The sequence below is a fragment of the Parasteatoda tepidariorum genome, chromosome 3 (genome assembly GCF_982258835.1).
Source record: "Parasteatoda tepidariorum strain Cologne lab strain chromosome 3, Ptep-v5.0, whole genome shotgun sequence".
Taxonomy (NCBI): domain Eukaryota; kingdom Metazoa; phylum Arthropoda; class Arachnida; order Araneae; family Theridiidae; genus Parasteatoda; species Parasteatoda tepidariorum.
This window is the reverse complement of record NC_141757.1, coordinates 42338547-42352125: the sequence shown is the minus strand read 5'-3', so window position 1 is coordinate 42352125 and position 13579 is coordinate 42338547. Positions and strand designations below refer to the sequence as shown.

Here is a 13579-nt window from a genome sequence, read left to right as displayed (position 1 = left end):
CAATTTTAAATTGAAAATTTAAGATAATTAACAAAAATTAAATGAAACATTGAAAAACAAAATTTAAAAAGAATAATCAATAAAAGATGGTTGAAGGAAGTTAGGAAGCTGAGTGTTTAAAAATCATTAAAATTGATACTAACCTGGAGTTGTTGACTTTTCTGAAATTTTAAATTGAATATTCAAGATTAAAAAAAATCAATTGAAACGATGAAGAACAAAATTTAAAAGGAATGTCAGTAAAAGATGGTTAAAGGAAGTGAGGAAGCTGGTAGATAAATAATCGTTAAAATTGATACTTACCGGGAGTTGTAGGCTTTTCTGAAATTTTTGATTAAAAATTTAGGATCATATTTAATTCGTTAAAAATGATAACAACATTGAAAAATGAAATTTCAAGTGAATGAAAATAGGTAAATAAAGTCAAGAAGTTGAATTCCGGGCCGACTGAAAATAGCAGTGATTTTTTAAAGTTTAAACAATATCCTTGTATTTGGTATCGTTTTAAAGGAAATTTGTTGTAATTTATGAATTTAAAAGTTATTTTTCTGAGCTATGCATGATTATAGTAAAATTTTTTATGAAGAGAATGGATTTATGATTATGACTTAATCTACCAAAAAAACTGTCTATTTTAAAGAAGAATAAGTTATTACAAATATTACGATTTCACAAATAGATTGATTTATATTGTAAAATGAATTGTTCTTAGGTCTAATTATGAAGTGATTACCGCTTAAAAAAAGGTCTTATTGCTTAAGACAATAATTATCTCAAATATATATTTGCCCCATCTGTTACACTAATTCTTTTAAGTTTATTCTATTAAAAAGAAACTGTAGGCCATTAAAGAGAAACTGTAGGAATGTATACAAGTGTTAATGCATCCTGATTCAACTAGTTTAAACCAGTTCCTCCACTATTAAAGCACACTTTTTACTCAAAGCTGTGCAATTTTTATTTGATAGTTTGTTTAGTTTATAGTTAAAAGTTTTTTAAATGAATAATCAGTATGGGGAAAACCGCTGCTGCAAAAATGAGAGAATATAGAAATAGAATGTTGTATATTCCCTCAGATAAATAAAGATAATTGTGAGAAAAAGATAAAGCATATGAATCGAAAATGTATGGTATCTGAAGTATTTTGAAGAAAATATCTTAACAAAAAAAAATAGATAAATTGTAAAAAAATAAAAATAAATTAAAAATAATTTTATATAACATTAAAATTCATAAAAACTCATATGCAAAAAATATACTAGCCAGTAGTAGTCTTTTCCAAAAATTAAGAAGAGATTATATTGAATATGCTCGCAATTAAACAAAATACTCTTAACATTATATTGATTAATTAAAGAGGAATCTATCTGTATTTGATTAATAAAAGCTATTTTCTACTTTTCTTGGTGTTGAATAATTTAAAAATGACATTTCAAAAGATAATCAATAAAAAGAAGGTTAAAGAAAAGCTGAGAACAGAATCATCATTGAAATTAATAATATTAATTCATAACAAATATTTACAACATTTAAAAACAAAATTTCAAATGAATATAAATAGTTAAATGAGTTGAATTCCATGCCGACTGTAACCAGTTGTGAATTTTTAAAGTTTAAACAATATCCTTGTATTTGGTATTATTTTAAAGGAAATTTGTTGTAATTTATGAATTTAAAAATTATTTTTTTGAGTTATGCATGATTATGGTAAAATTTATTTTAAATGGAGAAGATTTTCAGAGAGATTATTTTAGTAGAATTATGACTCATTCTACCAAAAAAACTGTGTATTAAAAGAATAATATGTTATTACAAATATTACGATTTTACCTATAGTTTGATATATATTGTAAAATAAATTGTTCTTGGGTCTAATCATGAAGTGATTACCGCATAAAAAAATTTCTCATTGTTTAAGACAAAAATTATCACAAATATATATTTGTCCCATCTGTTACAGTTATTCTTTTAAATTTATTCTATTTATTAAACAAAAACCCTTTTAACTTAATGTTTGGTTTTTACAATAATGTCCATTAGTACAATCATGCTATGTTACATTTTAGAAAAAAAAATTAAATTTTCTCATATAAAAGAGGGGACGTCACAGAGAGGACAAAGCTAAATGTCCCCTCAGTTACACAAAATTGATGAGTTGACCATTAAAAAGAAACTCTAGGAATGTATACAAGTGCGAATGCATCCTGATTCAACTAGTTTAAACCAGTTCCTCCACTGTTAGAGCACACTTTTTATACACAGCTGTGCAATTTTTATTTGATAGTGTGCTTAGTTAACAGTTAAAAGTTTTTTAAATGAGTAATCAGTATGCGGAAAACCACAGCTGCAAAAATGAGAGAATATAGAAATAGAATGTTCTATATTCTCTCAGATAAATAAAGATATTTGTGTGAAGAAGGATAAGAAATATTAAACGAAAATTTATAAAAACAGAAGTATTTTTAGGAAAAAAACCTGTACAGAAAAATAGATAAATTGAGAAAAATTTAAGATAAAGTTAAAATAAACAGGCCCTAATACATGCAATACAAATTGAGGAGGGATATTCTCGTTATAATATTCCTTAGGCAATGAAGAATGCTATTAAAAAAAGCCATCCGTGCCTTGCCTGTATCTCCAAGAAAACGTTGTACTGCTCTCCGTATACTGTGTAATGAAAGTGATTGGCTAGATCTGTATATCAAATTATGTTTATTAGTCTCTTTTTAATAATCTTCTAAGATAAAACTCATTCTGTGAAGCTTTTTGTAAGTTTTTTCTTATGGTTAATGGTAAGAAAAATTTTATTTCTCCATATTTTAACTTTACTTTTCCTTAAATATGTTAGATGCTCATATCAATTCGATATTAAGAAGAAATGGAAACTTTTTAGTTTAATTTAATAAAATTTGCTTCATATTTCTTTCTCAATATTTTATTATGTGGGGTTCAAAATATGTAGAGTGCATGCATGTGAATTTTAAAATTGAAAAAATTATTCTTGAACTTCTATTCTTCGTACTTTTATACAGATTATTAATAACTATCGCAATCTATCAGAGGCTCACCCATTGTCTAATATAATTTACATTATAAACTCTTACATAAAATAATGATAGTTGAGCAAATCGAACATAAGTTGTCATAGCACGTACCATTTGAAGCAAAAAAAGGTCCTGAAAAAATGAGTGACATTATTTTCTAAAAGATATTATAAGCCTATAAATTGATGAAATATAAGAGATTAACTTATTATACCAAACATTAAACTACAATCCGAATAAAAACATACCAATAACATTGAAAAATTTTCTTTTTAAAGCAAACACTCTTATATATACTTATGAATTTCTAATGCAATTTTTAAGTACAACCACTATTATTCTGCTAAAAATTTTATAACAATCGTTTAGATGATTACATTACATCCATCAATAAAAAAATTTTCAAATAAAATTTTTTTCTAATGATTAATTGTAATAAAGTAAGTATTTTTCCAAACAGGATTGCTTATAAATATTTATAACTAATTCATTTTCTATTTGTAAGAAACGCTTTTAAATAAAATAAAGAAAAATATTTCAAAAACTAATTTTTGAAAAAATAATTGAATTAAAATAGGATAAATTATAATTTTACATGAATTTTATATTAAAACAAAAACAAAAATTTGAAAAACTATCGAATATTTCTGTTACATAAAATAAAATAATAAATACAAACTATTCTTACCTTTAATTATATTAAAATGATTTAAGGCTGTTGTAACATCAAAATCAAATAGGTTGAAAAAAATCTGTTTCGACTTTACCCATTCCGCATTATGCATTTTAAACTAATAATAAGTGTACAAATGTGAAGTAATATATTTAAACTTTTCTGTCCCCCAGCGATTATAAGATACATTTTCTAATGCGTAACGCAGCTATATTAGTATTTTTTAATTTTAGGACCCACACTACAATAAATTTTTGGAAGGTGAAAGAAGGCTCAGCCCTATAAATCTTCGATTAAAAAATTCCTTCTAAGACAAATAATACTTTATTAATCGCTGCAAATAGTGCATATGATATGGTGCTAATTCTATGTACATTCTAGAAAATCCATGAAAAAATATTCAAAAATATTTTGATTGAAAGCTTACTCATCGCAAAAATCAAGCAATTCTTCAAAAAATAATAACCTGTTAAAGGCAGATAACTAGCAAATTATCATTAATTTTAAGGATATATATGGTAAATCTGCATAAAAGAGGCGAAATTTATCTTAAAATAATTTATAATTTTATTTAAAAAAAAATTCGAAAAGTTTTTTAATTTTTGCATCGGATTAGGTGCGATTTCGCACTTGTTTTTTTAAACGTCAACTTTAAATGACTAGAGTCATAATTATAACTATTTTCCTTTTATTTATTTAACAAAATTTTAATCACAACATTAAGTATCATTAAAGCTAACACTAATTTATGTAATTTTAAAAGCAAGGAGTGGAATAATATCTATGCATTTTGCAATGAGTACTTTCGAAAAGTAAACACAAATTATAAAAGTATTTTAAATGGTAAGTATTTCCCTTCCATGAGGAAATTAAATTTATGCTAATATATTTAAAAAATGCGATTAAAACTGGTAATTACGTGGAAGCAGTAATTGAAACCATGGTTCAAATCCAAGTTTTCAAAATAAACAATTTACTTTAACAAAAACTATTTTATATAAATTTTACGCAAAAATGGCGAAATCTAAATTTGTTGAAAAAGAAAGTTTTATTTAATCCAAAAAAGTATGTTTTTGCGTTTGAATTGGTAATTTAAATATCGTCTACTTGTATTAATTACCATTCTTTAAGTCAGCCTTTCGAATCATTAAGATTACGTGATAGAATGTCCGAACATTAGATCAAAAGTTATTCAGGGTTGTCCGATTCTTATTTTGAACACTGTGCGTCAAATATGAGTTTTGCAACAAATGCACCAAGCGTGTGTAACAAATTCATTTTCTCAAAAAAAAAATTCATTTTAGTTCAGTTTTAAATATTTTCATTAATAAATAAAACTAAATTATGCTTTACAGATCTCGAATTCTTTTCCAAATTATGAACAAATCAACCTCATAACCATTTTTTCTTTCACACATATATAGATATATGGCAAATTCAATAAGTGTGTAGAGCTAAAGAAAAGGGAAAGGAAATGTGCAATCAGAAGTAGTTCCATGATTCATAAAATGCAATTTTTAGGAAAGAATACAGTTTAAATACATAGAATTTTGAAAAGTCCCAGAAAGACAAAATGAAAGTAATGAATTAATACCTTTTGTGAGAATAATGTACACGAATAATTTTTGACAGCACCAGCAGAAAAAGTTTTAAAATAGTGATTTTCTAAATGACAAGTTAATTCTAATATATCTGGGAGTATGTGAAGACAATAGGCACGTTCCGAATTTTTAATAAGATGGTACAGATTTCAAAAAGTTCCAAACCTATAAATGTAGGGTAGAAGAGAAAGGCTGTTGCTTAAGCAGTCAATTAAATCATAAATAAAATATTGTAATATTTTTTTCAATTTTGTAATGGAAAATATTTTTAGCAATGTGCATCATCTGTATTTTTATTCTAACTGTTTCATTAAAATTAAGATTTATTTAAAATATTCATGACTATTATTAAATACAATGATTAATACAGTTTAGAAAAAAGGGTCAAACAAATAAAGTAAATTTGTTTCATAAACTGAAGCAAAGCCAATTGTGAATAAAACGCAAATAATATTTAGAAACGAACACACTTTACTTTCGGATCTAACATCAGTCCTTCTTCAGTGTCTAAGCATTAAAAAATTATTGATGTTTAGATATTGAGGGAGGATCTTATTTAGAGAACTGTAACTACAGATTGTATAGTTTTGTACTTCATTTATGCTTTATTCACTTCAGACTAAATAGCGCAAAGAATATCTTAACCATCTTTTTGACTTGCTCCTTAAATTTCAGAAGTTTTTAATCGAATTTTAATAAGAATTTTATCTCTTGCTATATAGTCAATTTTCCTTATTAAACGTTTGAAATACTTATAATATATTTATAGTGTTAAGTAAAGAACTATAATGTCGTATGGAAGCTACAAATTAAATTATTTGTCCGAAAGTAGGCAGTTGAAAGGTTGGTTATATTTTAGCAAATTGAAGTCATTTGCAGTACGCTCTACTTGAATCTTGAACTTCTTCTTTATAAATATTGCGATGCTAATATTAGAGATATAGTGCTATTTATCAAACAATTCTAGATAATTTTACCTTGAGGTGCGGCAGCTGCAGGTGGGTTGAAATATCCTAAAAAACAAAACCTTGTACGAGAACTCGAAGAACATGCTTTAAAATCATTGGAAAGAAAATTTTTAAATTAAAATAGTTCTACAGATTGAAAAATTTCTTCGATTTGTATTGATGGTTAAGAAAATAAGTTGACTTGCTCCTCAAATTTCAGAAGTTTTTAATCGAATTTTAATAAGAATTTTATCTCTTGCTATGTAGTCAATTTTCCTTATTAAACGTTTGAAATACTTATAATATATTTGTAGTGTTAAGTAAAGAACTATAATGTCGTATGGAAGCTATAAATTAAATTATTTGTCCGAAAGTAGGCAGTTGAAAGGTTGGTTATATTTTGGAAAATTGAAGTCATTTGCAGTACGCTCTACTTGAATCTTGAACTTCTTCTTTATAAATATTGAGATGCTAATATTAGAGATATAGTGCTATTTATCAAACAATTCTAGATAATTTTACCTTGAGGTGCGGCAGCTGCAGGTGGGTTGAAATATCCTAAAAAACAAAACCTTGTACGAGAACTCGAAGAACATGCTTTAAAATCATTGGAAAGAAAATTTTTAAATTAAAATAGTTCTACAGATTGAAAAATTTCTTCGATTTGTATTGATGGTTAAGAAAATAAGTTGACTTGCTCCTCAAATTTCAGAAGTTTTTAATCGAATTTTAATAAGAATTTTATCTCTTGCTATGTAGTCAATTTTCCTTATTAAACGTTTGAAATACTTATAATATATTTGTAGTGTTAAGTAAAGAACTATAATGTCGTATGGAAGCTATAAATTAAATTATTTGTCCGAAAGTAGGCAGTTGAAAGGTTGGTTATATTTTGGAAAATTGAAGTCATTTGCAGTACGCTCTACTTGAATCTTGAACTTCTTCTTTATAAATATTGAGATGCTAATATTAGAGATATAGTGCTATTTATCAAACAATTCTAGATAATTTTACCTTGAGGTGCGGCAGCTGCAGGTGGGTTGAAATATCCTAAAAAACAAAACCTTGTACGAGAACTCGAAGAACATGCTTTAAAATCATTGGAAAGAAAATTTTTAAATTAAAATAGTTCTACAGATTGAAAAATTTCTTCGATTTGTATTGATGGTTAAGAAAATAAGTTGACTTGCTCCTCAAATTTCAGAAGTTTTTAATCGAATTTTAATAAGAATTTTATCTCTTGCTATGTAGTCAATTTTCCTTATTAAACGTTTGAAATACTTATAATATATTTGTAGTGTTAAGTAAAGAACCATAATGTCGTATGGAAGCTATAAATTAAATTATTTGTCCGAAAGTAGGCAGTTGAAAGGTTGGTTATATTTTGGAAAATTGAAGTCATTTGCAGTACGCTCTACTTGAATCTTGAACTTCTTCTTTATAAATATTGAGATGCTAATATTAGAGATAAAGTGCTATTTATCAAACAATTCTAGATAATTTTACCTTGAGGTGCGGCAGCTGCAGGTGGGTTGAAATATCCTAAAAAACAAAAACTTGTACGAGAACTCGAAGAACATGCTTTAAAATCATTGGAAAGAAAATTTTTAAATTAAAATAGTTCTACAGATTGAAAAATTTCTTCGATTTGTATTGATGGTTAAGAAAATAAGTTGACTTGCTCCTCAAATTTCAGAAGTTTTTAATCGAATTTTAATAAGAATTTTATCTCTTGCTATGTAGTCAATTTTCCTTATTAAACGTTTGAAATACTTATAATATATTTGTAGTGTTAAGTAAAGAACTATAATGTCGTATGGAAGCTATAAATTAAATTATTTGTCCGAAAGTAGGCAGTTGAAAGTTTGGTTATATTTTGGAAAATTGAAGTCATTTGCAGTACGCTCTACTTGAATCTTGAACTTCTTCTTTATAAATATTGAGATGCTAATATTAGAGATATAGTGCTATTTATCAAACAATTCTAGATAATTTTACCTTGAGGTGCGGCAGCTGCAGGTGGGTTGAAATATCCTAAAAAACAAAAACTTGTACGAGAACTCGAAGAACATGCTTTAAAATCATTGGAAAGAAAATTTTTAAATTAAAATAGTTCTACAGATTGAAAAATTTCTTCGATTTGTATTGATGGTTAAGAAAATAAGTTGACTTGCTCCTCAAATTTCAGAAGTTTTTAATCGAATTTTAATAAGAATTTTATCTCTTGCTATGTAGTCAATTTTCCTTATTAAACGTTTGAAATACTTATAATATATTTGTAGTGTTAAGTAAAGAACTATAATGTCGTATGGAAGCTATAAATTAAATTATTTGTCCGAAAGTAGGCAGTTGAAAGGTTGGTTATATTTTGGAAAATTGAAGTCATTTGCAGTACGCTCTACTTGAATCTTGAACTTCTTCTTTATAAATATTGAGATGCTAATATTAGAGATAAAGTGCTATTTATCAAACAATTCTAGATAATTTTACCTTGAGGTGCGGCAGCTGCAGGTGGGTTGAAATATCCTAAAAAACAAAAACTTGTACGAGAACTCGAAGAACATGCTTTAAAATCATTGGAAAGAAAATTTTTAAATTAAAATAGTTCTACGGATTGAAAAATTTCTTCGATTTGTATTGATGGTTAAGAAAATAAGTTCTTGTAATTATTTAATCAATTAAAAAAAAAAATATATATATATATATATATATATATATATAAATATATATATATATATATATATATATATATATATAAATATATATATATATATATATATATATATATATATATATATATATATATATATATATATATATATATATATATATATATATATATATATATTAATATATATATATATATATATATATATAAATATATATATATAGTATATATATATATATATATATATAAATATATATATATATATATATATATATATATATATATATATATATATATATATATATATATATATATATATATATATATATATATATATATATATATATATATATATATATATATATATATATATATATATATATATATATATATATATATATATATATATATATATATATATATATATATATATATATATATATATATATATAATTTTTTTTTTTTAAATTTTAATACAAATGTCTACCAGAATTAAAATTCCTACAATAAAAAATTAAAGAACTTCATATTTACCCTGTGGTTGAGCTTCGTAGTACCCTATAAAGGCTTAATTTATATAAATTGTAATAGTCAAAAGTAGGAGAATGAGTTCCTTTTATAACCTAAATAAATAATCTAATAAGACTTCAAATGATATTTCGTATACCATAAAATTTTTAAATAAAAGACGCAAACTATCAAGTGTATTTCGTTAACATTTTATCTTTTATTAAAAACACTGTTATTTTCCTCACGAAGTTATTTTATTCAAAAGAATTTTAGAATACACTTAATCTATTACTATTTTAATTTTTGTTTTTCGTTTCTCATTTTAAGCCTCTTGGGCATTGGTGAAAGCTGCTAACATGCATTCATTTATAAAGCATCATAAAAGTTTTAAAATTTAAATTAAAACAAAATCCACTATTAAACTTCCAACAAAAGTTCCTCATTTATCTAATATTTTGAAAGGTCATTAATCTATATTTTTTTATCCCTGAATTTTATGAAATACTTCAAAGAGGAAAATATTTTAAGCAATTGAAATATCATATGAAAACAACATTTCAAAAAATAATAAGAGTTTTCTTTTAATAAGTAGATCCAAATTTAACGATATCTAATAATTAGAAAATATTTCGCTGATATAAACTAATTTATATGCATAGAAGATTTCTTTATTTCAATTGTTTAGCTAATTTTGGGTAATAATCACATGGCGTAATGGGCGGACGTAATAGGTGGACCTTCTTGTGACGTCGAGTTCAACTTTACACGTGCATATCATGTAGGATACAAAATTCTGAAACTCAGTACTGTTAAATTAAACTAAAAAACATTAGTCAATTTAATTTTTTTGTAAACTAAACATTATAGCCTGGATTATAAAAAAAATAATAATAATTTGAATTGGCAAAGGGGAATCTTATCGCAATCTCTGTAATCAAATAAAATGTCACAGGTAATCAGACAAAAACTTAATATTTTGTCTAAAGGAAAGCTTCAGACTTAAATGAAATCCGATGCACACTTTCTCAATTCCTCATATCGTTAAAAAAATCATTTAAAATTAGATACCGTCATGTGGGGCTACTTTGTGCAGGATTTCGCAGTTTTTGAACTTTGACATGTAAAAAAATTATGTTAATTCAAACTTTAGTAATATTTATCGATATTGTATTCATAACTGGACTCGGACGACCGAATTTGATCAATATTGGCATTATTTGTAAGTAATATTTACAAATATAAAGTCAAAACATACCTTGCACAAAGTAGCCCCCAAGTGGGGCTACTTTGTTCAGCGATAGGAATTCAGTTTAATAATCATGTTTTTAGTAAAATATTGATATAAAATTGTTAAAAAAAGTTAATTGTTGACATTTTTAATAACAAAAACATCAAGATATGTAAAGATATTAGTTTGAAAATAATTTTCAGTGTTAAAAAACCATTTTTATAAAGAATTTTTTCCTAAAAAGAATGTTTATTTCAAAACATTTGAGTTTAAACAAAAGGAAATCATATACATTTTTGAACTTTGAAATGAATGAAATTTCAAAAATATAAATTATTACATGTTCATTAACATTTATAATATTGATAAATTTGAACTTAACATGCTTGAATGAACATGACAGAAATGATCTTCAGTTTCTGTCAAAATCACCTGATGTCCTATAAAATATATTTTTATGTGTTAAATCGTTTGATTAATTCATTAGAAAAATTTTTGTGGAAGAAAAACAACTGTTTACCAGCACGTTTCACGTGTTTCTCGAGAATTTTATTAGAGATAGTATTTCTGTGAATTTTGTACTTCCGAGAAACTTCTGCAATCGATTTACCACCAGCAACTGCTTGCAAACATTGTTGCAGCTTTTCTAAAGTGTAATCAATGTAGTTTCTCGTTCCAGGTATTTTTTTATAACGTCAGGCAATTTTTCTGCCGAAAAAAAAAACGAATGAAACTTTGCACAAAGTAGCCCCACAGTTTTCATTTTCCGTTTATTTGCTATTAATTTTCAATTTTTTTTTAACGCTAACATGATATAATTGTTTATTAATATATAAATAAAAAATTTTGCACTTACGACAATTGTTTTATATACGTCTTTGCATTTCAAAGCTAAAGTTTCCACGGACACTTTTCGACGACCGGCGTTCTCGGAAAGTTGTTGACATTGGATGAACAAAACACACTCTGTGATTGTTTTAAAATTCGAAAAAATGTTTGTAGGAATAGAGGAGACTTCTATCTTCAAATTCCACACATTTTTAAGGGAAAAAAGCATAATACTGAGTAGCAGCACTTGAAAAGTGCCAAATTCGAATTTGCACAAAGTAGCTTAAGCTGCACAAAGTAGCCCCACATGACGGTAGGCATTCAATTTTTTTGAAGAATTCGACTATTTATTTTTTCTATAAAAAAACATTACTACAAATTTTTTTAATTCAATTCAGTTAATTAAAAATGTATAAGATATATAAATAAATGTTTTAGGAGACATTTTAATTCCATGTAAGCATTATATTCATATTAAATTTAAAATAATTTCTTTTATCGTATATATAAAAACAGAAAGGATAAAAAGTTTTATTCACTGCGCATAAGCTGCAAGTAAATAATCCTCTCCCTCTCTACATTTTGAACTTTATGTATGTATATATATATATATATATATATATATATATATATATATATATATATATATATATATATATATATATATATATATATATATATATATATATATATATATATATATATATATATATATATATATATATATATATATATATATATATATATATATATATATATATATATATATATATATATATATATATATATATATATATATATATATATATATATATATATATATATATATATATATATATTCATACATTATATATATATAGTTCATGAATTAAAAAATTAAAAAACTTAATATTTACTCTGTGGTTGCGCTTCGTAGTACCCTATAAAGAATTAATTTATATGAATTGTAATAGTCGAAAGTAGGAGAATTAGTTCCTTTTATTTTCAAAAAAAAAAACTATAATAAGAATTCAAATAATATTTCTTATATTTTAAAATAAAAGACGCAAACTATCAAGTGCATTTCTTTAGCATTTTATCTTTTATTAACAACACTGTTAATTCCCTCACGAAGTTATTTTTTTTTTTTTAAAATTTAGAACACACTTAATGTATTACTATTTTAATTTTTGTTTTTCGTATCTTATTTCAAGTCTCTTGGATATTGGTAAAAGCTGCTAACATGCGTTCATTTATAAAGCATCATAAAAGTTTTGAAATTTAAATTAAAACAAAATCCACTATTAAACTTCCAATTAAAGTTCTTCATTTATCAAATTTTTTGAAAGGTCATTATTCTATATTTTTTTACCCGTGATTTTTATGAAATACTTCAAAGAGGAAAATATTTTAAGCAATTGAAATATCATATGAAAACAACATTTCAAAAAATAATAAGAGTTTTCTTTCAATAAGTAGATCCAAATTTAACGATATCTAATAATTAGAAAATATTTCGCTGAAATAAACTAATTTAAATGAATAGAAGCTTTCTTCATTTCAAATGTTTAGTTAAATTTGGGTACTTATGACATAATTGTGTCTAACCACGTGGCTGTGCCTAACCATAGTTGTGCCCAACCTCGTTTGCTTACATTACAACTCTTAGACTAGGTTTTTTTAACAATCTGGAAAAAATTATTGCATCAGATTTAAATGAATACCAGTAAGTGACGTCAAGCGAGTGTTATCAAACCTAAATGGCTGATCCTCTTGTGACATCTAGTTCAACTTTACACGTGTATATCATGTGCGATGCAAAATTCTTAAACTCTGTACTATTTCATTTAAGAAAAAAAAATTAGACATTTTAATTTTTTGTGAACTAAACATTACAGTTTAGTTTATAAAAAAAAATAATCATAAGGTGAATATGTAAAGGGGAATCTTATCGCAATCTCTGTAATCAAATAAAATGTCTTAGGCAATCACACAAAAATGTAATAATTTGTCTGAATGAAAGCGTCAGTCTTAAATTAAATCCAATGCACACTTTCTCATATCGTTAAAAAATTATTTAAAATTAGGTTGGTATTCAATT

At 24.8% G+C, this 13579-nt stretch overlaps 1 protein-coding gene across 42 annotated transcripts in view; it reads right to left on the bottom strand.

Annotated features, from left to right (window-relative positions):
* The window catches only part of LOC122273570 (uncharacterized), a 109834-nt gene that overhangs the window by 75810 nt on the left and 20445 nt on the right, over positions 1-13579 (bottom strand). For 34 of the 42 annotated variants that reach the window (XM_087159187.1, XM_087159182.1, XM_087159188.1 and 31 more), the window contains 8 exons: positions 12396-12419; positions 9468-9491; positions 8756-8791; positions 8264-8299; positions 7772-7807; positions 7280-7315; positions 6788-6823; positions 6296-6331 (listed from right to left, as the gene is read on the bottom strand). In XM_087159187.1, the coding sequence (XP_087015313.1) occupies positions 6296-6331; positions 6788-6823; positions 7280-7315; positions 7772-7807; positions 8264-8299; positions 8756-8791; positions 9468-9491; positions 12396-12419 (264 nt within the window). The remainder of the gene's footprint in view (positions 1-6295; positions 6332-6787; positions 6824-7279; positions 7316-7771; positions 7808-8263; positions 8300-8755; positions 8792-9467; positions 9492-12395; positions 12420-13579) is intronic. The other 8 variants (XM_087159157.1, XM_087159167.1, XM_087159168.1 and 5 more) reach the window with 5 other exon arrangements.